This window comes from Anser cygnoides, chromosome 14 (genome assembly GCF_040182565.1).
Source record: "Anser cygnoides isolate HZ-2024a breed goose chromosome 14, Taihu_goose_T2T_genome, whole genome shotgun sequence".
NCBI classification, from domain to species: Eukaryota; Metazoa; Chordata; class Aves; order Anseriformes; family Anatidae; genus Anser; species Anser cygnoides.
Genome location: NC_089886.1, coordinates 13,163,578 through 13,183,416, shown reverse-complemented (window position 1 = coordinate 13,183,416; position 19,839 = coordinate 13,163,578). Strand labels below are relative to the sequence as shown.

Genomic DNA, 19,839 nt, shown 5'->3' with positions numbered 1-19,839 from the left:
CCCCACAGGACGTACTGCACGAGACAGGCTTAGACCGACCCTAATCCCGTTCTTTGATCAAACTGGAAAATTGGCTTGGTCCTGCCCCCATCCAGCCCTGCTCACCAGGGGGCTTGGGATGTTCAGCTTCTTGGCCCCGACTTTGTGATGGGTTGCGCACCTGTCTGCACATTCTGTCTGTCCCCTGCTGGCATAGCTTGAGCTTCACGGGTAATAACTGCCCCGTGCTGGATGTGAGTGGGTGTTTGTGGGGGAAACGGGTCTTAGAGTCTCCACGTGGGAAGGGCTTCAGCGCCCGCCTGTCTTAGAGGATCCCTGCAGGACTCTGGGGGACAAATCCACAGGAAGGTGGTGTTACAGTGTCAGGAATTTACGCAGCATTGGCCCCTGTGCCCTCTGCACCACTGTGGCACCCAGAGCGGGTGTGTGGTCAGCAGAGTCCCAGCTGGGGCTGACTGGTCAGACTGGGAGCTCTGCTGCCCGTGCCTGTCCCTGTTGGCTGCTCCTCCCTGCCTCAGACTCTTCAAAGGCTGCGCTGCCCCTCTTTGTGCTAGGCAAGATGCAGAGCCCTTTGTTTCCTTACAAAAAGCCTTGCTATAGGGGAAATGGGTTTGTTTCCCTTTGGCAGCCCAGGGGAGGCTGGATCGGGGGGGCAGGTGTTTGGGGGAGCGCAGGGTTTGCACCTCCTGCCCTGGGCTGTTCCGTGCTCAGCCCTGTGGGTCCAGAGCTCTGCTCTCTGCACTGGGACAACGCCGATTTCCAACACATCCCTTGCATCTGTCCCCCATCCAGAACAGCCCTTGTCCTCCAGAAGACTGCCCCGAGCCATGTCAGGCAGCTGGGGACACCATAATGCAAACTAAAAGCAGCCAACATAGGATCATAGAATCACAGAATCGTAGAACTGCTCGGGTTGGAAGGCACCTTAAAGATCACCCAGTCCCAACCCCCCTGCCACATGGCAGGGATACCACCCACTAGATCAGGTTGCCCAAGGCCTCGTCCAACCTGATTTTGATCATCTTGATCATCTCACAGCAGATTTTCCTTTCACAAAACCTCTGTTAGCAGCCTCCCCCCCCCCACCATTTTTTTCTCTTGCACAGATGTGACGCTCAGAGATTACGCTGTAGATTAAGGTTTTACTGAATCCTGAAACGAGCGCAAATTCCCAGAAGCAGCAGCTCTAACGTGCAGCCAAATCTCTGCTGGAAGCTCGCTCGGCTGGATGGGGGACGAAGTGTTTCCCACCCTGTCCCCACAGTGTACAGGAAAGATGGCGCACGAATATTCACCCAGGCTGGTTTGTTGAGAGGCAGCCTCCAGGTAGGAGCAGTTTTGTTCTGGGATAGGAAGGGGGGGAGGTGGTGTTTCATAATGGATTTGCAGAGATAAAGCTCCAAGGATCCATCTTTTCTGCACTGTGACGTGCTGGGGGTCAAGCCCGGTGGCATGGTCAGACTGCACAGTGTCCCCAGGCCTGGGGACAGCACCCGCCTGCATGGGAGGGTGAATGCTGCCCGGCTCGGGGGCACCCCTGGAGCCTTGCTTCCATGGTCCTTGAGATCTCTGTGCCCCAGACTGGGATTAGCAGCACCAGCACATCCGTGAAGCGCTCAGATCTTACAGCGTTCACGTGGCTGGTGCTGGCAGAGCACAGCGGGCTCCTCGGCTGCCTCACGGCGGAGGGAAGCGTGCTCACCCGCACCTCACCCGCCCGGCGGGGCACGGCGCCCTGCCTCCTGCGCGCCCGGAGGAGACGTTCCCCGTCCTGCCGCGGTGGGTGCTGCTGGTGTGCTGGGTGTCTCTGGAGCATGGTGTGAGCTTCGGAACAGCAGCGGCGTGGGCTCACCCTGCTGCTGGCGATAGCGGGGCTGACACGGTCCTGCTGCAGAAGGCGGCCTTGGGGCTGCATCACCTCTCAGGGCGAGGAGCCTGCCAGCTCACGGGGCTGTGTGGATGGGCTTTGCCGGGTTGTGCAAACAGCTCACGCACAGAAGGGTGATTTTTACACCGATTTCTAAGTGCAGTAATATTTAAGGGCAAGTCGGCGAAAGGAGGGAGGTTTCCTGGAGCTGGAAAGCTGGGGGCTGTGCATGTGCCTCTGGAGGGGCGGTGGGTGCTCTCGCCCTGAACAAAAGGCGCTTGTCTTGCAGCCGAGGAGCGCAGTGCGGCGAGAGGAGAGTTTCCTGCCGGTGCGCCTGTGTGTCCCCGCGTGGGGCAGCGAGGGAGAGGCGGTGGCGCTGATGTGGCACTGCGCTAGGTAAGGCAGCACCTCGTGCGTGTGTGGGATGAGCAGGCGCTTCCTCCTCCGCGCGGGGAGTCCCAGGCATGACGTGGCAGCCTCCGAGGTGAGTCCGGCTGTGCCAACACCCTGCCAGCCCCCGCAGCACCTTCCTGGAGGCTTCTCTGCTGGTCCTGCCCTCCCTGCTGGAGGTGATGATTCTCCCGGAGCAGGGACACCCAGGTACCCCCGCGGGGCTTTCTTCCTTTCCCTCCTGCTGCTTCCTGCTCCCAGCTCTCTGCTGTGCCTGCTCCTGTGGGGTTTCACATCTGGCCTGACTTGCAGATGTTTTGGCAGGGTTGGGCCTCCCAGGGAGCTCCCCAGGGGGTTTGGTCTTGGATTAGCACCGTGGGGCTGGGGGGAAGAGGGGAGGGTGGGGGTGTCCCTTCCGGGGGCTCCTGGTCCCCATCACCAGTGGCAGTGGGCCCGGGACAAGGGGACGCAGGACGCTGCCCCTGGCTGTTCTCTGTTGTCTGCCTGGTTGGACGTGTCCAGGGCACCATCACTGCAACCCCAGATGTGACCGTCAAAATTTATCCTGTCTGTTGAGCCTGAGGGAGGGAGCGCGCAGGGGACCGTCCCATTCCCTGGCAGCTGGCGGGGGCTGTGCTTCTGCCTGCAGAAAGCACTCGCTCAGAGCTGTCCCATCACACTGAGCACTTGGGGAGCAGCAAAGGATAGGTTTTGGTTGTGTTCAGGCTTGTTAAACCCCCTGGGCGCTGCTGCTTGCTGTCCCAGGGTGTGTGGGCAGGCTCCTGCCCTCCTGTGGGACACTTGGGCAGGATGAGCATTCATCCTGGCCATTCCCAGCCCAGAGCTGCACGTTGCTCAGGAGGGTTTGCTAAATGCCCAGAGTCCTTATCTCACACTGAATCTTTTCCCTAGATCCAGAGGAAAGTGCATCCAGAGCCTTCTTCCAAGTCTCCAAGGCTGGAGAGCTGCAAGTACAGTGACAGCGGGAGCCGCTGAAACGAGGGCAGGAGACAAGGACATCAGACAGCCCCCGTTCAGTGACAACCCCTTTCCATCCCGCGTTTCTGTCCCAGCTCAGCTTTCTCAGCCATGAACGTCTCCGTGCTCGGCAGCCAGCTGAGACACCCCGAGCCCCAGGACGTGGCCGCCTTCACTCCCGTCTCTGTCGTTAGGAGCATGACGAAGAAATCTGACGCCCTGCCCATGATCTCAATGATCGTGGCCATCTTTGTCCTCTTGGCCATCTTCATCATCGTCGTGGTGCACTATGGCCCTCATCTCCGCACCATCCAGATCACCCTTTACCACGAGCCCATGCCGCAGGACTTGGACGACGGGGTGCACCTCACGGACTGGAAGAAGCTGGGCTCCCAGAAGAAGCCTCCTGCCCAGCCTGGCCAGTGGGAGCCGGGCGGTGTGGCCACAGCCGGCCTGAGCTGCCAGTGCTCCTGCAGGCACCACCTCCCCTGCAGGAGCGCCGAGCCCAACGTCATCGAGATCACCTACCTGTGAAAATAGGGACTGGGACGATGGCTGATTGCAGGAACCACCCCAGGATCGTGTCTGTCTCCAGGGGGCTGAGTGTCACTGCAGTGACCCATCGGCAGCCCCTGAACATCCAGACCCGTGTCCCTCTTGCAGTGCACAGCTCCGGCCAGGCAATGACACCATTATTTGGCTGCACCAAGCAAAAGCTGAGTCCCCAGCCCAGGCTCTGGGACTGTGTCAGCCTACGTGGGACAGCTTTAGCATTTTTCTTGCCCTGGTTTCACCCACAGGCTGTCCCACGCTGCCTGGAGTGCCCAGGAGAACCATCTCGGTCCCTGCTCTGGGAGCGCTGACTTTACCCTCAGCCCCTTGGCAGGAGCTGGAAGTTGCCTGGTCTGGAGTTGCTTTCTGGATTAAGGACGTTTCCACATGCACAGTGCCCCCATTATTCTGATGGCGTGGCACAGAAAAACCTCCAGTCCCTTTTGCCCTCCATGCCACGGCCCCTTTTCCTCTGCTGGAGAGCTGGACTCTGTCCTCCCTCCTGCCAGCCCTGGAGAGGGCTCAGCCCGCTGTGACAGACAGCCTGCAGCATCCCTGTGCACCACGACAGGGCGTGGAGACCTGAGGGCATCTTCATCGTCCCCACTGCTATCTGCTGTCCCTGTACCAGGAAAACCTCCGTGCTCTGCTCGGGGGCCCAGGACCAGCACTGTTGGGATGGATGTTGGTGTGTCTCGGTCACCCCGGGCAGGTACAGGTACAGAGGGAGCAGATGGAGGGGTGAAACATCATCCTTGGCCCCGCAGGGTGACAGCAGACTGTGGTGTCCTGCTCGGCTCTGGGAGCCTTCCTGCTGCTGGAGGTGCGAGGCATCTCTTTGGGCAAGAAACTGGTCACAGCTTCTCCTCACTCGGTGAAAAATGGATGTCAAAGCCTGGCTTCAGTGCGTGGGCTCACAGGCAGTCCCTGGGGAGGGAACAAACCTCTGGGATCACCCTCAAGGATTTGTTCCGCTGAGTAGTCCCAGAAGTCAAACACAGCTCCCACCTCTCCCCTTGCCATGCCAGCACAGCAAAGCCAGATCTGTGCCCATCCCAAGCTGCATCCACGGCACAGATCCCTCTGGGCACTGATGGACAAGAACCGGGGGCTTTCACCCCGTCCTCCAGTGCTGGGCGTTGCTGACCTGGCAGGAGCTCCAGCTTCCTCCAGCTCACTTAATTCCAGCTTGTTCTCTCGCTTGCTTTAAAGTAGCAGTTGGACTTGCTGGAAAATGGTGGTGTTTATAATAAATATAATTTATATTATATGTTGTTGTTGTTGTTTTTTTCTGTTCGGATTTTATTCCATTTGTTTTCTGGAGGGTATAATGCATTTCCAGTTTTCCCACGCCTACGTGGATAAGGTGTGGATATCGTCTGAGCTGGAAACCACTGAGTCTCCTCTCCCTTTGTATGTCAACACACGCTTTAGAGAATGGCAACACAGTGCTTATTTTTCAATTTATACATCTGTAATTAACAATACCTGAAGAGCTAATGACCTTCCAGGGACACCTCTTTAAATGATGTCAGTAGGTTGTGGTAGTCCTGGTGCTCACCTGCATCAGGGGTGAGGAGCAGGTGACGAGATCAAGAAAATCCTTCCCAGTGGCCACAAGATTTACACTGAGGTTACGCCGTGAGCTGAGGTGGTGTCACCCGTCCAGGGCCCATCGCTGCGTCAGCGCCCAGCTTTCGTGGTTTTGTCCTTGGGGAGCAGGGAACGGCTTTGTTGAAGTCTTTGATCGGACAAACGGGAGCTTTTGTCACGGCTCCCACAGAAGGACAACTGCAGCGCCCAAACACTGTGTCTGCGAAGATCGAGAATCACTTGAATATTAATAAGGAGGAAGATAAAATGGATAATTATTACTAAAACTCATCGATTTGCAGCCACTCAGGACTTGTGAAGATCTGATTTATCTTACAGCGTGCTTTGGCCTAGATCTATCACTTGTGCAGCTGAGGAGCTGGGGAACCCCCACCTTTTCCAAATGCTTTGCTGGTGTTTAGGTATTTCAAGCTGTCAGGCTAAAAGCAAACAGAACTGGCAGCGGAACAGGGGAGCTGATGGGGCTCAGTTTTCTCCTGTGCTCATCCTGCGCTCAGATCCCCCAGTCCAGCCCAGCAGCCCCTTTCTCCTGTATGGCCTTGTGCTGGGAAGATCTAGCATTGAAGTTCTGGCCTTCAGGATTTTTTTTTTTTCTGGGAATTTCATTTGCAAACAGGTATTTATGTGTAACTTTTTGAAATACAGGGGGAACTAGAGAAGAGTTAAAAATTACTGTAGGACTCAATAACAAACGAGCAACAATCTTTTGCCAGTTTTCTTCTCCAGAAGGACACCAATGGTTATATTTTAACCCAGCCTCTCATTTCTTTCTCCTACACAATAAAAAGCCACTTTTACAGATTCTCCTCTTTTTTCTTTGGCCAGCTCAGCCGTTACCTGCCTATAGACCTGCTTGTTGTAGTGCAAGAATTTATAAAGCACGTCGGGGTTCTCAGGCGGCGGAAGCTGTGCATGCAAATCATCCGAACATCATTACTCTCTGTTCAAACACCGAGCTTGCTCCAATTTGTTCTGCTTCTAACTTTCTTCCCCTCCTTAATAATCTTTTTAGGAGCGCAGAGCAGCAGCAGTTCTCCTTATCTCTGCGCAGGGGAGCTCCGGGAGCACCCTGGCTGAGCCTGTGCACTTAGCCACCGGCTGCGCTTCGCAGAGCCGGCGTCTCATTAGCGATTGCCCGCTCCTCCTGCAATTTCCCTCCTAACTGGGGCGTCCACCCCGTGCAGGGGGAGCCCCTGCATGCCCCGCCGAGGCTGGCCGCTCCCGGGGCCGTTGCGGGTTCGCAGCCCGCCGGCGGCGCAGCGCGGAGCAGCAGTGGGCTCTGGCGGCGGCTGCGCGCCCTGCAGGCAGCGCCCGGTGTCCCTGTCCCCCCCGGCCCCTCCCGTCTCTCCCGTCCCCAGCCCCGGCGGCACCGCAGCTGGGGGCAGCCTGGCTTGGGATGGGCCCAGTCTGGGGCTTCCCTGGGATGAGGCTGCGGGGAGAGGCGGTGAAGCCTGCTCCAGGAGGGATGCGAGAAGCTGGGGTCCCGAGCGAGCCAGCCCGAAGCAGACGCAATGGGAGTGGGAGGCTCGGGCGGGTGGCGTGTGGCCGTCCCTTGCCGGTCTCCTTCTGCTTTTAGGGGGAAGGTGGGCACGTGGAAAGGCAGAGCCCCCCGAGGGCCGCCCGGCTCCCACGGGGTGCGAGGGGGAATCGCCTCCTTGCCCCGAGAAAGGTCCCCGGGAGCAGCCATGCATTTATTTGCCCCGTCCTTGCAGCCGTCCTGCACGCACAACGCCCCGGGTGCGGAGCCAGCGTCCCACCTCGGGGTGTGCCCCATCGCTGGTGGCCTCCCTGGCCTCAGGCGTTTCCCCCCCACCCCAGCAGAGCAGAGAGAACAAGTCCTGCTTCCCTGCATGGCCCCCGGGATAAGGTGAAGCCCCGAGCATCCTAGCGAGGCTGAATCTGGGGACCCCTTTAGCTGTGCTCGTTCTGAACTCTCCTTCGATTGATGTTATTTCTAAACTCCTCTCTTCTGATGTTATCTTTCACTATGATGGGAAACTTTCTTTTCCCTTTTCATTTCCGCTTCCTTAGGAGAAAAATGAATCATGTGTCTGACCCCGGCCTTTTACCTGCCTCCCTCCCACCACGCCGGAGCTGGGCGGACCCCTCCTGTGGGCTGTGCATGACCGCAGGTGCCTACAGCCAGGGAGCTGGGGAAAACCAGCTTCTGAGCTCTTTCCTGGTGATCTGGTGGAACTGGACCTGCTGGGTGATTTCTGCACGTCGGAAACGTGCTGAGCTGGTGGCTGCCCAGAGAAGGCTTCACCCCGGGGCAAGAAACCTGGGCAGGAATTAACGAGACAACGTCCAGCACCTCGCGACAGCCTCTGTGCACCACGTACAGCTTGTGGCCCGCAGCCACCACCGCCCCAGCCCCAAACAGCAAATATTTGGAAGCTGCCGTGGAGCCTGAATGAATGTGGTCAGGCTGGGCTCTGCCATGTGGCGTGGGTGCAGCTCTGGGGGGTCGGGGTCCCCTTGGGGGCCCCATGGCTGTGGTTTGCTGAGCCTGGAGGGCTCGGAGGGGGAGCTTCAGAGGAGCTGGGTTTTTGCACCAGCAAATGGCATTTGTGCCTGCTTTGGGCACCACCAGCATTGCGCAGTAACTGAGCGCAGCCGGTGCTCTTTGTGGGCTCTGAATGGAAGGCCGTAGGGCAGCCAGGCTCCCAGGGGAGAAGGCTGGAGCCTGGAGACACAACGCAGGCTGCGGAGGTCTCGGAGCACCTGCAAGCTGGGAACCTGCCTGCGTGCGGACAGGAAGGAAAAGCAGGAGGAAAACTCTTCCATTGTTAGCACCAGTTCTTATTTTACTGGCGGTGCTCCCGGCACGTCTTGGCTTATCCCCCATTTTTCTTCACTATTTTTGTTTGCAATCTTTTGCTTGCCTTCCTCCAAGACACGGCCGGCACGGTTTGCAGCCCAGCAATGCTTTGGCAGCGTCCTGCAGCCCCACCTCTGCTGACGTCCCCACGGGCCAGGGTCATGGCAGGGGCTTGTTCCTGAGGCCATGGAGGTCCTGAAGCCCCCAGCAGGAAGCCGCCCCCTCCCTGCCGCCCACCCAAAGCCACGTGGGGGCTGTGGGACGTCCGCTCCTCCCGTGCCCAAGAGCATCCCTGTGGCAGAGCCTGTGGCTTTGCCTCATTTAGCCGAGGAGGAAGCCACCGCACAAAGAAGGGAAATGACCCGGCAAAGGTCACCTGGGGCTGGGGCTGAGCCCAGGACCAGCATCGTGAGGTCCTGGTGCCACAGCTGAGCTGTGCCAGAGCAGGACGGGTGTGGGTTTTTGTGTGCGAGTGGCACCAAATGTCACCCTGAGTGCCCAGGGGAAAACTGAGCAGGGTTGCATTCAAAAGCCACACGCTGAAAAATGCAGCGTGGGCACATCGTCCTTGAAACCGACAGCAAAAGGCAGTGTGAGGACTGGGGGTTGCAGGCTGGATTTGGAGAAAATTAAAACAGATCAGGGTAAGTCAGAAACCTGATGGCATGGGGAAGAAGCCTTTAGGGTGATGCAGGAGCAGAAGGCCATCATCGTTTCTGAAGCTTCCTGAAGCTCGCGCGTGGGTTTGGCTGGATGTAATGCACCGCGTGTTTTGCAGGTGACCGCAGCGGTGGTCCCCGCAGGCTGGAAGCGAAGCACATCCCCACACCTCGCCGGGCCGGGCGGCGTGCTGCCCTGCGAGCCCCCACCCCACAAGCATTGTGCCGACCCGGGCCTCCCTTTTCCTGTAGGTGGGGTTTCCATAGGAAGCACGGCTGGTCCACCTCCCGCTGCCGGACACCGCTCCCGGGCCGCGGTGGTGGCAGTCCCTCTGCTCCCCGCCGCGGCGTCCCAGCCCGCGATGCTCCGCTGCCCGTCCTGGGGTGATGGCAGGGCCGGGGGCAGCCTCCGGACCTCCGTGCTCTTCTTGCTCCTTTCCAGCTGGTGAGTGGCGTTCGGCAACGGGAGAAGATGCTGCGGCTTCGTGCATGCCCTGAGGTCCGTTCAGGGATGCAGAGGCAGCTGGGGAAGCCCATGCCTGCCAGCCGGAGCGGCGGGGCTGTGGGCATCGTCAGCGGGCTGCTGCTGCTGGGTCGCTCTGCTCTGCAGCTCCCGGCCTTCTGGTGGTACCTCTTCCTCTCCGCTGACGCTCAGGAGGTGGCCACATTCACAGTGCAATACCGGCTGTACGAAGAGGTGCCGGAGGGCACGGTGATAGGGACATTGGCTGAGCACTTCGAGTGGGGCGAGAGCGGCGAAACGGAGGAAAGTTTCCGTCTGCTGCAGAGCCCCGGGGGGTTCCCGCTGCATGTGGGGAGCGGGGATGGTGAGCTGAGCACGGCCGGGCGGGTGGACAGGGAGCAGCTGTGCCGGCACGGCGATCCCTGCTGGGTCTCCTTCGATGTGCTGGCCGCCCGGCAGCTGGCTCTGATCCACGTGGAGGTCCAAGTGCTGGACATCAACGACAACGCGCCCCGCTTCCCCACACCCGAGCTGGAGCTGGAGATGTCGGAGAGCGCATCGCTTCGAACGCGCATCCCGCTGGACCGAGCCTTGGACGCTGATGCTGGCCCCAATGCACACTGCTCCTACACGCTGTCCCCCAGCGAGCACTTTGCGCTGGATGTCGTCTCCAGCTCCGATGGCACAAAGCACGCCGAGCTCGTCGTGGTTAAAGAGGTGGACCGGGAGCTGCACTCCTCCTTCGACCTCGTGCTGACGGCTGCTGACCATGGGGAGCCACCGCAGTCGGGTACTGCTTTAATTAAAGTTATCGTCCTCGACTCCAACGATAACAGCCCCGTGTTCGCAGAGAGCTCTTTGGTGGTTGAGGTTCGGGAGGATGCTCCGCCCGGGACCCTCCTGGTGACGGTCACAGCCACCGACCCTGACCAGGGTCCCAACGGGGAGATCGAGTACAGCCTCAGCAAGCACGCGCCCCTGGAGGTGCTGAGTGCCTTCGGCATTGATGCCCGCACGGGCAGCGTGGTCCTGAAGCGCCCGCTGGACTACGAGGAGACCCACGCCTACGAGCTGGACGTGCAGGCCAGGGACCTGGGTGCCAACCCCATCCCGGCGCACTGCAAGATCCTGGTCCAAGTGCTGGACGTCAACGACAATGCGCCCGACGTCCACGTCACCTGGGCGGCGCAGGCGCCCGTGCTCTCAGAAGCTGTCCCCAAAGACAGCTTCGTGGCCCTGGTGACGGCCAGTGACCCCGATTCGGGGAACAACGGGCGGGTGCATTGCTCCCTGAGCCCTGGGGACGAGCACTTCAGGCTGAAGAGGACCAACAGCCACAGCTACCTGCTGATGACCAGCGCCGCGCTGGACAGGGAGCTGCGCGCCGAGTACAACCTGACGCTGGTGGCGCGGGACCAGGGCGAGCGCTCCTTGGCCGTGCTGAAGCACCTCACCATCTGCATCAGCGATGTCAACGACAACGCCCCCTCCTTTGAGAGGGCCACCTACGAGAGCGCTGTGAAGGAGAACAGCGAAGCGCCGACCTCCTTGCTCACCGTCCACGCCACCGACCCTGACCTGGGTTTCAATGGGAAGATCACCTACAGCATCCAGGACGCCTCAGTTTCAGGTCTGGTCTCCATCGACCCCACCACCGGGGAGGTTTTTGCCCTCCAAGCTTTTGATTACGAGCAGATGAGCAGCCTGGAGTTCTTGGTGACCGCAGAGGATGGCGGCCACCCCAGGCTGGCCTCCAACGTCTCTGTCCAGCTGGCTGTGCTTGACCAGAATGACAATGCGCCCGTTGTCACCGAGCCGGCGCTGGTGGGTGGCGCGGCCACGCTATCCGTCCTGGTCGGCACCGAGACAGGGTGCATCTGGGTGACCCCTGGGAACGGGAGCACCCTGGGGACAGCGGTGGCCAACGCCACGCCGGTGTCATGCTCCGACACTCCCCTCCTCTTCACCGTGGTGGCCAGGGATGGAGACTCCGGTCCCAATGGGGCTCTGAGGTTTGACCTCATGGGCGGGAATGGCGCTGGGCTCTTCGTGCTGGACCCACTCTCAGGGCAGCTCTTCCTCAACACCACCAATGCCACCAGCCTCGCCGGCACCCGGTGGGACCTGGCCATCAGGGTGAGCGATGGTGGGGACGAGCCCCTGCACACCCAGGCACGGGTGCGCTTGCTCTTCCGACGCCACGGGGCTTTCTCCAAAATCTCTGCCTGGGAGCCGGGGCGGCTGAGCCCGCCCGTGGTGGCTGTCATCTGCTTGGCCGCTCTCTTGGGTGGGTGCCTCCTCTTTTCGGCTTTAACCCTGTCCCTGCGCAGCAAGGAGAAGAAGGACGGCATGGCCTACAACTGCAGGGTGGCGGAGGACGCCCACAGGCAGCAGCAGCTGAAGAAGCCGCCCCGGCAGATCCAGAAGGCCGACATCCACCTGGTCCCAGCGCTGCGGGGCCGGCCCCGGGGCGCTGAGCCCCTCCAGCCCTGCCCAGAGGGCTCCCCGCAGCCTCCCATCCACCTCACCCCCACTCTCTACAGGACCCTGAGAAACCAGAGGACCTCAAAGGACTCGGACGAGGAGCAAGGAATGTTCAACCTCGCCATCATGCAGCGCCGGCCCTGCCAGCCCCACAGACCCAAAAATGCATCCATGAGCCCCCCAGACGTCCTGCCACATGGTGAAGGCTCGGAGAAGCCACTGCTGGGAGAGTCCCCGCTGTCCCCACCTCAGCCAGCGGGCACCGCGCCGCAGGGACCGGGGCAACCCCCGCCCCACCAGCACATCCTCAGGAGCCTGGTCCGGCTCTCGCTGGTGGCCCTGGCGGAGCAGAGCCCCAACGGGGAGTTCGCCATGGAGTCGGCCCCGGTGCAGGTAGGAGATTCTCCACGTCTTGCTGGAGGTGTGGAAACCCCCAGAATCTTGCCTAACCCTGGGGGTGGGCTGGGAACATGCAGGGGATGGTAGGGGTCTCCAGGTGCCCACCAGGACATGCAGGGAGCTGGGGTGGAGGGCACCGGGCATGGGGAGGAGGGGACAACCACATGTACCAGGGGCAGGGGCACAAGGGAAGCTCGGGGCTAGGTGAGCTGCTCAGTGCCTTGTTTTCCCCCGCGTGGGGATGCCGAACCATCTGCAGGAGGAGGAAACGCTATAAAAAGGTGGTGCGGTTCGGAGGGGACATCCTGGCAGGAAGCAGCTTGAGCGGTGTTTGCAGGGCTCAACAGGCTTTTCCTGCCTTACAGCAAATCTCTCAGCTGCTGTCTCTGCTGCACCAGGGCCAGTTCCAGCCCAAAACAAACCACAGGGGAAACAAGTACACGGCCAAGAACGGCAGCAGGTAAGGTCTGCTCTCAGCCCTCCCCTGCCTCTCTGCTGCCACCGCTTCAGCCCCAGCGGCCTCGGGAGCAGGGGCACCAGCTCACCCCGCTTCCATTGACCCGAGATGGGACAAGCAGCGGGGCAGGGAGGCAGGTCCTGCCTCTGGAGGTGGCTGTGCTCCTCTGCTCCCACCTCCATGCTGATGTGGGTACCAGCTCCCTCCTGGGGATGCTCTGGGGCACCTCTGGCAGCTCCCTCCACACCCACCTGAGCTCCCCCTTGACCACAAACCATCTGCCCGTCCTTGCTGGGGAAACACCGGTGTGTTCAAGCACAATGGAAAGGTGCTATGGCGTTGCTATCTGTGGGTGAAAGCTCCTGAGAATGCCAGAGTTTTTCACTGCCTCACCACATCCCTCCTGCCCATGCCAGGGGCAGATGCAGCTTTCTCCACCTTTCTCGTTGTCAGCTCCATCTGGACGGTGTGGGATGGAGACCTGCCCTGGGCTGCGCATGGGCAGCTGCTCCAAATTCATGGGGAAGGGCCAGCAGCTCCCTGTTAGCTCGGGATCCCCCTGCAAAAGGATTAAAGTCCTCCTGGGCAAGAAATGTAGAGCAGCCCCATGTGTAGCCCAGCACCCAGCTGGAGCCCAATTTTCAGAGGGTCCGTGGCACCCCTGATCTCTATGCTTTTGCTCACATGCTTTAAAAAAAAAAAAAAACAACACAGACTAAAATGATTGCAAAAGTGGCATTTCAGAAAGCTGCAAGCTTTGGCTGACCCAGCTGGAGGGCCATCGGCAGACGGATAGGGTGTGTGGAGCTGTTGGGTGACGGGCAGTGGGAGAACAATGCCCACGTCCCACCCCGGGGTCACTTCATGGGTTATTAAGACCACAACCTCCAAAACAATAGGCAAGGCAGGAGCAAAAGCCTGACTTGAGTGTTTTGGGACCCTTGCAGGGCTGCAGGGCTGGATGCTGACTGCCTGAGCACGAAGGACAGCGGGCATGGTGAGAGCGAAGCCGAGGACCGCGATTCGGAGAGCGGCTTTGACCTCTCGGTGCCGCAGCTGGTGGGAGAGGAGCTGGAGACCCTCCTGGAGCCGCAGGCAGGTGAGGTGGCCTCGCCGTGTTCGGTGCGAGCTGGGGGCACGCTGGGGCTGGCGGGATGTCCCCAGGGAACACACCAACCCTGCTCAGAAGATGGTAGCAGCTGGCATTTGGCCTTTTTCACTATGTGCAAACTCTGCTTCCACGCTGACCCGAGAGCCTCTGCTTTATGGTCGTCTGGTCCATGCAGAGTGAGAAAGGAGAAGAGCTGTGCTTCCTGAGCCCTTTGTGACCTTCTAGACCCCCTGAGCCCCATCAGGCACCTCTTTCCTACCAGCCTGAATGGCTCTAGTCTCGTCTCCTGTTACCATCCTGGTTATTTTCTACATTCTTACTGATTTATTTTGCTATTCGTTGAGGTGCGGTGAGCAGAATTGTGCGCAGTGGTTAGGATTCACCTGCACTGGTGGTATAAGGTGTCTTCTGGTTTGGTCTTCATTCCCTTCCTGCCCAAGCTCCTACTGAATTGCTTACGGTGGCCCTGAAATCCCTCCTCTGCATGGGAGGGGGTCAGCAGTACACGAGGAGTCATACCCCATGCCAGTTATCCAACAGCTGGGGGCACAGAAACCCCATCAGACATTTTTTGCTCATGTCGCTGGGTGTTGGGGCCTTCAGCAGCTCCTCACTTTGCCCTCTTTGGGGTGTTTTAGCGGGATCGGCACCACCACCAGCCACTGCTCCACATCAGTTATCACTGTGGTGAGAAGCACAGGTCTCAGACTTTCTGTTGGGACTCCACTAATGGCCTCATGACCTCTCTTTATTGGGAAGATTTATCCCTGCTCTTGCTTCCCAGCTTTTAACTTGCATTAGTCCCTACCACAGCCTGGCTGCTAAGTCAGGTTAATGCAGAGCACAGCTCAGGTCCTCTGCGAGCCTGCCTGGTGCTCTTCTGCAAGCTCAGGTGTCCTCTGTCAGCCAGGACTCTTCATCTACCTCCTTCAAATACAGCAAGAAATTTGGAGGAAATTTGGAAAACACAATCTTGCAAATGCTGTGCCAGTTCTTGCCTGTGTAACAGGTATTCAGCTATCTGCTCACATAGAATAATTTCTGTGAATCTGCCCAGACTAGGCCTACCTTTATGAGCTCAGTACCTCATGTCACTGTTTCTACCTTCTGTTCCTCTGATACTGCCTTCATTTGAAGCGGTAGTTAACGAACAACAGCTAATAAGCCAGGCAATTTCATATCTGAGTTCCTCTAGCACTCTGAGGTGGATACCATCTGGGCCTGACATCGTCTGCATGTTCCTTTTATTGATTTGTTCTAAATCTCTTCCACTGGCATTTCCATTTGAAAGAGTTCGTCTGACTCACGTCCTGCAGCAGAGATTTCTTTGTGGAGCCTCCGTGCTCCTCTGCAACAAGCGTAGGCATGAAGAATTCATCGAGGTTTGCTGCTGTGGCCTCACCTTCACTGGTCCTTTCACAACTCTTGGTCCTTCCATTCAAGCTCTGTAAGTCCACTGATTAGCAAAAAGGTTATGAGCAGCCTTTGGTGCCCTTCAGGACTGTTTATGGCCTGCCATGTTATGGTTTTATGCTCAGCTTATAACACTGGTTTATGTATTCTCCACGCCACCTGCAAGCAGGCTTTTAGCACCCAGTGCAGTAAGCCGGGGAGCGACTGCAGTAAATTCCGTAAATTCTGCACCTCTGTGCTGCTGTGCAGAGGGAGCTGCTTGCTGCCTTCCTGCCCTTTTGTTCCAGCGAGGAGCAGAAGAAGCGGGGCTGGGTGAGACGCGAGCCGCCAGCCTCCTCAGCTCTGAAGGGCAGCAGCGCGGGGCGGGCAGGCACAGGCTGCCCAGCTCCAGCCCAGGGCTCTGCCGGCCTGCGCCAGCCCCAGCGAGGGGCTCGGATCTGTCCCCATCCAGTCCTGCCCAGCAGGTAGCACCCTGCGTCCCAGACAATCCGAGCTATGGCCACGCGTAGCCATAAAGGGACATCTCCCATTCCTGGATTTGATAGTTATACCAAATTACTCAAATTCTGCAGTAAACACCACTGGTGCACGCTGAGGCTATGCCAGCATAGCTTCCTGCCCACATAGTAGTGCTGGACGTGATAAAAGAGGCCGAGCTGTTTCTGTGTTGAAAAATAATCTTAACCGTGAGCCCAGACCTTCCCAAAAAGGCAACGGAGCGCAGACGATGGAGCTGCTGGACTCCTTCCTTCTTCCCAAACACAAACAGAGAAATGGACTTGCATCCTGAAGGAGGGAGGAAGGAAGCATTGCTTGTGCTCAAAGTATCATAACAGCTGGCTGAGGCTGTCTGGGCCTTTGTGTTACTCACAGCGGGGGGAGAGCTGTGCGAGCAGCCTGGCCCCACCGCCTCTTTGGGTGTTTGCACCACGAGCACCGAGCTGCCGGCTCGGCTCAGAGCTGTCGATCAGCACCTCTCCCCTACCAGCGAAACAGAGCACTCCGTGGCTGGAAAAAGATACATCTTTATTGATTATAAAACAACACACCATTAAAATAAGGCAAGGAGGAGTTATCAGTCAAATTAAACATACCTAATTATAAGATTTCATGGCCACAGGGGCCGGGATGATCAGCCAACAGTCTCAGCTCTCCCTGCTGTGAGCACACTGCTGTTCTGCCCCGCTCCCGAGCCGAAGCATCACACTACTCAGTGGATTTGGTGGCTTCTCACAGACTGCGGAGGACAGAACTGCGCTGTTTTAAAGCAAACACACGGGGCTTCAGTGTACTTGGGAGATCTCTTAAGGAACAGTCGCTGCGGCTGAGAGGAAATACTGAGATTGCAGAAAGAAGGCTTGAAAGTTAACCAAGATATAAGAATTTTGGGGCTTCCACTGTAACAAAATTTAAGTGTGGTATCTGCCTTTCTCTCCTTACCAGGTTTCCACTCCCAGCTCCCCCTTGCCCCAAGCACCCTGAGGCACAATTCTGTTTCAGAGAAAAAGGATAACTACGTGGAGGAAGGAGACTTGTCTTGCTGACTGACCAGCCACAGGCAGAGGGGACCACACGTCCCCGGCTCTGGCTGGTTATTGATTACCTTCCAGAAACAGCAGAAGTGCAGGAGAATGGGGACCCTCTTTCTGAGGTCACCTTACGTCAGTGAGAGCTGCATAATGATTGTAACGACACCAAGCCTTGCCTTCTGACTGGGACTGTCAGGGTATCCTGTGCTGTGTTAGCAGACACCAGTTGTTTCCCTGCTCTCTGAGCGTTTCACAAACCTGCCTGTCGCTTCGCCCCTTCCAGGGGTTCGTTACGCTCTGGGAATGAATCAGTGCGGGGCTGGACAGCAGCTTCCGTGTACCACGTCGGAGCCTGTTTATCAACCGCAAAGCTCTACCTTAAAAACAAGAATCCCCACTTCCTTTCCTGTCGTCTGATGGGGAAGCTATTCAAGGCTCACTCTGCTATGGGGTCCTTCCTTTAATTTTCAGTATATGTTTATTCACGGACACTTTTAATCATTTCTTCTTTTGCCAACACTATTTTAAGCATAGCGATTTCCTTTGTTGGTGCTTATCTCATCAAAATAATAGCAGGTTGCAGTCAAATCCCCAGCGAGCATTTGCTTCCTCAGGCTAAGCAACCCTACCTCTTGGGGTGTCCATCTTGTATGCTCAGACTTGCTCTTGTTTTCATCTCAACAGTTTTTCTCTGCACTTCTGTCATTTCAGATCCTCTTTCCCAGGGATGGATAATCAGATTTGTATGTAATTCTCCTAATCAGGTCTTGCCAGACCTAATAACAATACCGCAGATATGTCTTTATGCCAACAGGGAATATCTTGACCAACACATTGTATCATTTCATTTGCCCATTTCAGGGCAGAATCACATTACTGGTACATTAATGAGCCTGCAGCCAACGCCCACACCAGGCTCCCACTGCTCCTCATCTGTTTCCAATTGATGAACAAATACGTTATAGCTGAATTTTTTGTTACTAGTCCTCAACTACCCAGCTGTGCGTTTTATAATTCACAATTTCATTCCAGTTCTGTTATTAGTTTTCACAATAACCCACTTCTTTTCGGTCTCAATCTGACTGTTTAGCAGCAAATTCCCACTCTTGAGTGACCAATAAGGGAAGTCCACTAGTGACCATTTTTCTGTTTGACACTTCCCCCTTGAAAACTTTCCGCTGTTGTTGTCTCCCCTTCAGCTAGTCCTGAACCTTCACTTTCTTTGGCTTTGCTAACAATTTAGTGAAGTGCCACTTGAAACCGCAACAAATGGGAACTCAAAGTGATCCTAATGGTTCTTATATTTAAAAACAAAACAAACACAGTTGTTTTAAAACAATTCTAGTTTGCTCGGTTTTTAAGCTGTTGATTTGAGTGATGCTGCTGGTAGCCTATCCCTAGATTTGCTTACGATCAGTCTTGTAACATTGGATCTCAGGAAGTCTCCTAATTTCTCATTTTTTTCTCCTTTGATCTCCTCTGCCACACATCTCACCAACAGTTCTTGTTTTCACTCCCTCCAGAGCTGGCCCTCAAGAGGCTGACGGCTGCTGACCCAGCATGGGTGGCGCGGCTCTCCCTGCCGCTCACCGGTAGTTACAAGGACAATGTCTTCTCCCCTGACTCTCTGCATTCACCTCAGGACGAGGAAACTGCAAGGCAGGAGAAACCACGGACCTTTGAGACCTTTGGGAAAGGGGCTGGGTCTGACTCAAACGCCGCTGGGACAAGACTGGCCAGCACTTTCCTTTCAGAAATGAGCACCCTCTTTGAAATGATTCTGTCCCAGAAGGTCCAAGTCCACAATGAAACAGGTTCAGGGCTTCTGCGGCAGCTGTCAGCACGTGGGAAGAGCCTTGGACTGGATGACAGTGCTCCTGTTCTGTAGGCAGCTTGGTGGCTGTGACAAGGAGACAAGAGTCAAACACAGCGTTCTGTATTTGGGTGCACACGCGTGTTTTAAGAAGTTCATAGTGCCATCCATGCCTAGACTGATCATGACAGGCACATTTCTTCCTTTGCCTCACCCCGTCAAATTTCTCCATGACTGACTTCACCTTGTTTAGCTCCCTTCTCCCTGCCTGTTCCTGCCTTCCTAGCTCTCCTCCTCTCCCACCCTCCCCTTTCACTTTACAATCACACTCAACTCACACAACAGCAGGAGGGCCCTCTCCTCCTAGGGCAGGCAGATTGAGAGAGGGGGCTTTGTCAGATTACACCAGAGAACAACACAGATACATCCACGTGATTACACACAGTGCACCACGGAGCATAAAGTATCACAGTCATGGACTTTGCAACGTGCTGCAGAATCGGGCTCCAGGATCTCAGTTCTTATTTAAATAAAATTGTTTTTTTTTCTAACACTACCGTATCTGCAACAAGGTCCAGTATAGCTGACACAGTGCTGTGACTGCAGAAAGCCTGAAATTGCAGCTCAGAAAGGGGAGTTCTGCCTGTTGTCTCCCACCAATGCTTTCAGCTTCTGTGGGTTCTACCACTGTGAATTTGGCATTTTGTAAAATGCCTCAAGATCGCTACTTCTGCTTTGGCATCTCTCCTGTGGCTGCACTAGGTGACCACACTTTCTTTCTCCCTGCTCTCCCTTGAGGCCACTGGATTTTGGAGCACAGTCCTTGCCCAGAAGCAGACAACAGATGGCTGGAGTCTGTCAAAGGTAAACTGGGAAAAGGGAAGCGTGAAAACAGTTTTGAAAAATTCAGTCACAGGCTTCACCCATATTACAGGTTTTCATTTTGATCTGCGTGTATGTGAGCGGTAAGACTGTTTTGGGTTAATAGGATGTGTAGAAACACTAAGACATAGATGTTAGTAACAGAGGAAGAAGTACACACAGGTGTCGTTAACTGTGGGGATTTGCTCTCAGAATGGAAAGACAACAGGGGCATGAGCACTGGGAGTGGATCTGCAGGCTTATGCAACAGTGCATGGGTGGCACACGGGTATGGGAGGAGTAGAAGTTTTAGGAGAATGAAAACCAAAGGTAAGCACAGCTGGATCATGCACACACACAGGACTCTTTTTCTCTGTACCATAGCTTTTGCCTTCCAACCAAGACACAAAGCACAGATCAAACTTGGG

At 56.8% G+C, this 19,839-nt stretch overlaps 3 protein-coding genes across 6 annotated transcripts in view; 2 read left to right on the top strand and 1 right to left on the bottom strand.

Moving 5' to 3' along the window:
• Positions 1-1,149: 1,149 nt before the first annotated feature.
• Positions 1,150-5,049, top strand: SMIM33 (small integral membrane protein 33). Of its 4 annotated transcripts, none has more exons than XM_048064815.2 (3): positions 1,150-1,326; positions 2,157-2,263; positions 3,170-5,049. In XM_048064815.2, the coding sequence occupies exon 3, from the start codon at positions 3,347-3,349 to the stop codon at positions 3,767-3,769; it is 423 nt and encodes a 140-aa protein (XP_047920772.1). In that variant the 5' UTR covers positions 1,150-1,326; positions 2,157-2,263; positions 3,170-3,346; the 3' UTR covers positions 3,770-5,049. The 4 variants fall into 4 exon arrangements, with proteins under 4 accessions (XP_047920772.1, XP_047920771.1, XP_047920770.1 ...); XM_048064814.2 differs by having other exon boundaries at positions 2,157-2,467; XM_048064813.2 differs by lacking the exon at positions 1,150-1,326 and adding an exon at positions 1,642-1,779 and having other exon boundaries at positions 2,157-2,467.
• Positions 5,050-8,991: 3,942 nt separating this feature from the next.
• PCDH12 (protocadherin 12) lies at positions 8,992-19,106 on the top strand. Its single transcript, XM_013178520.3, has 4 exons — positions 8,992-12,221; positions 12,593-12,687; positions 13,632-13,783; positions 18,261-19,106. The coding sequence occupies exons 1-4, from the start codon at positions 9,354-9,356 to the stop codon at positions 18,623-18,625; spliced, it is 3,480 nt and encodes a 1,159-aa protein (XP_013033974.3). The 5' UTR covers positions 8,992-9,353; the 3' UTR covers positions 18,626-19,106.
• DELE1 (DAP3 binding cell death enhancer 1) overlaps positions 16,218-19,839 on the bottom strand; it is a 23,014-nt gene continuing 19,392 nt past the window's right edge. The window contains exon 12 of the mRNA XM_066977319.1: positions 16,218-18,637. The gene's annotated coding sequence lies outside the window, so the exon portion shown is untranslated. The remainder of the gene's footprint in view (positions 18,638-19,839) is intronic.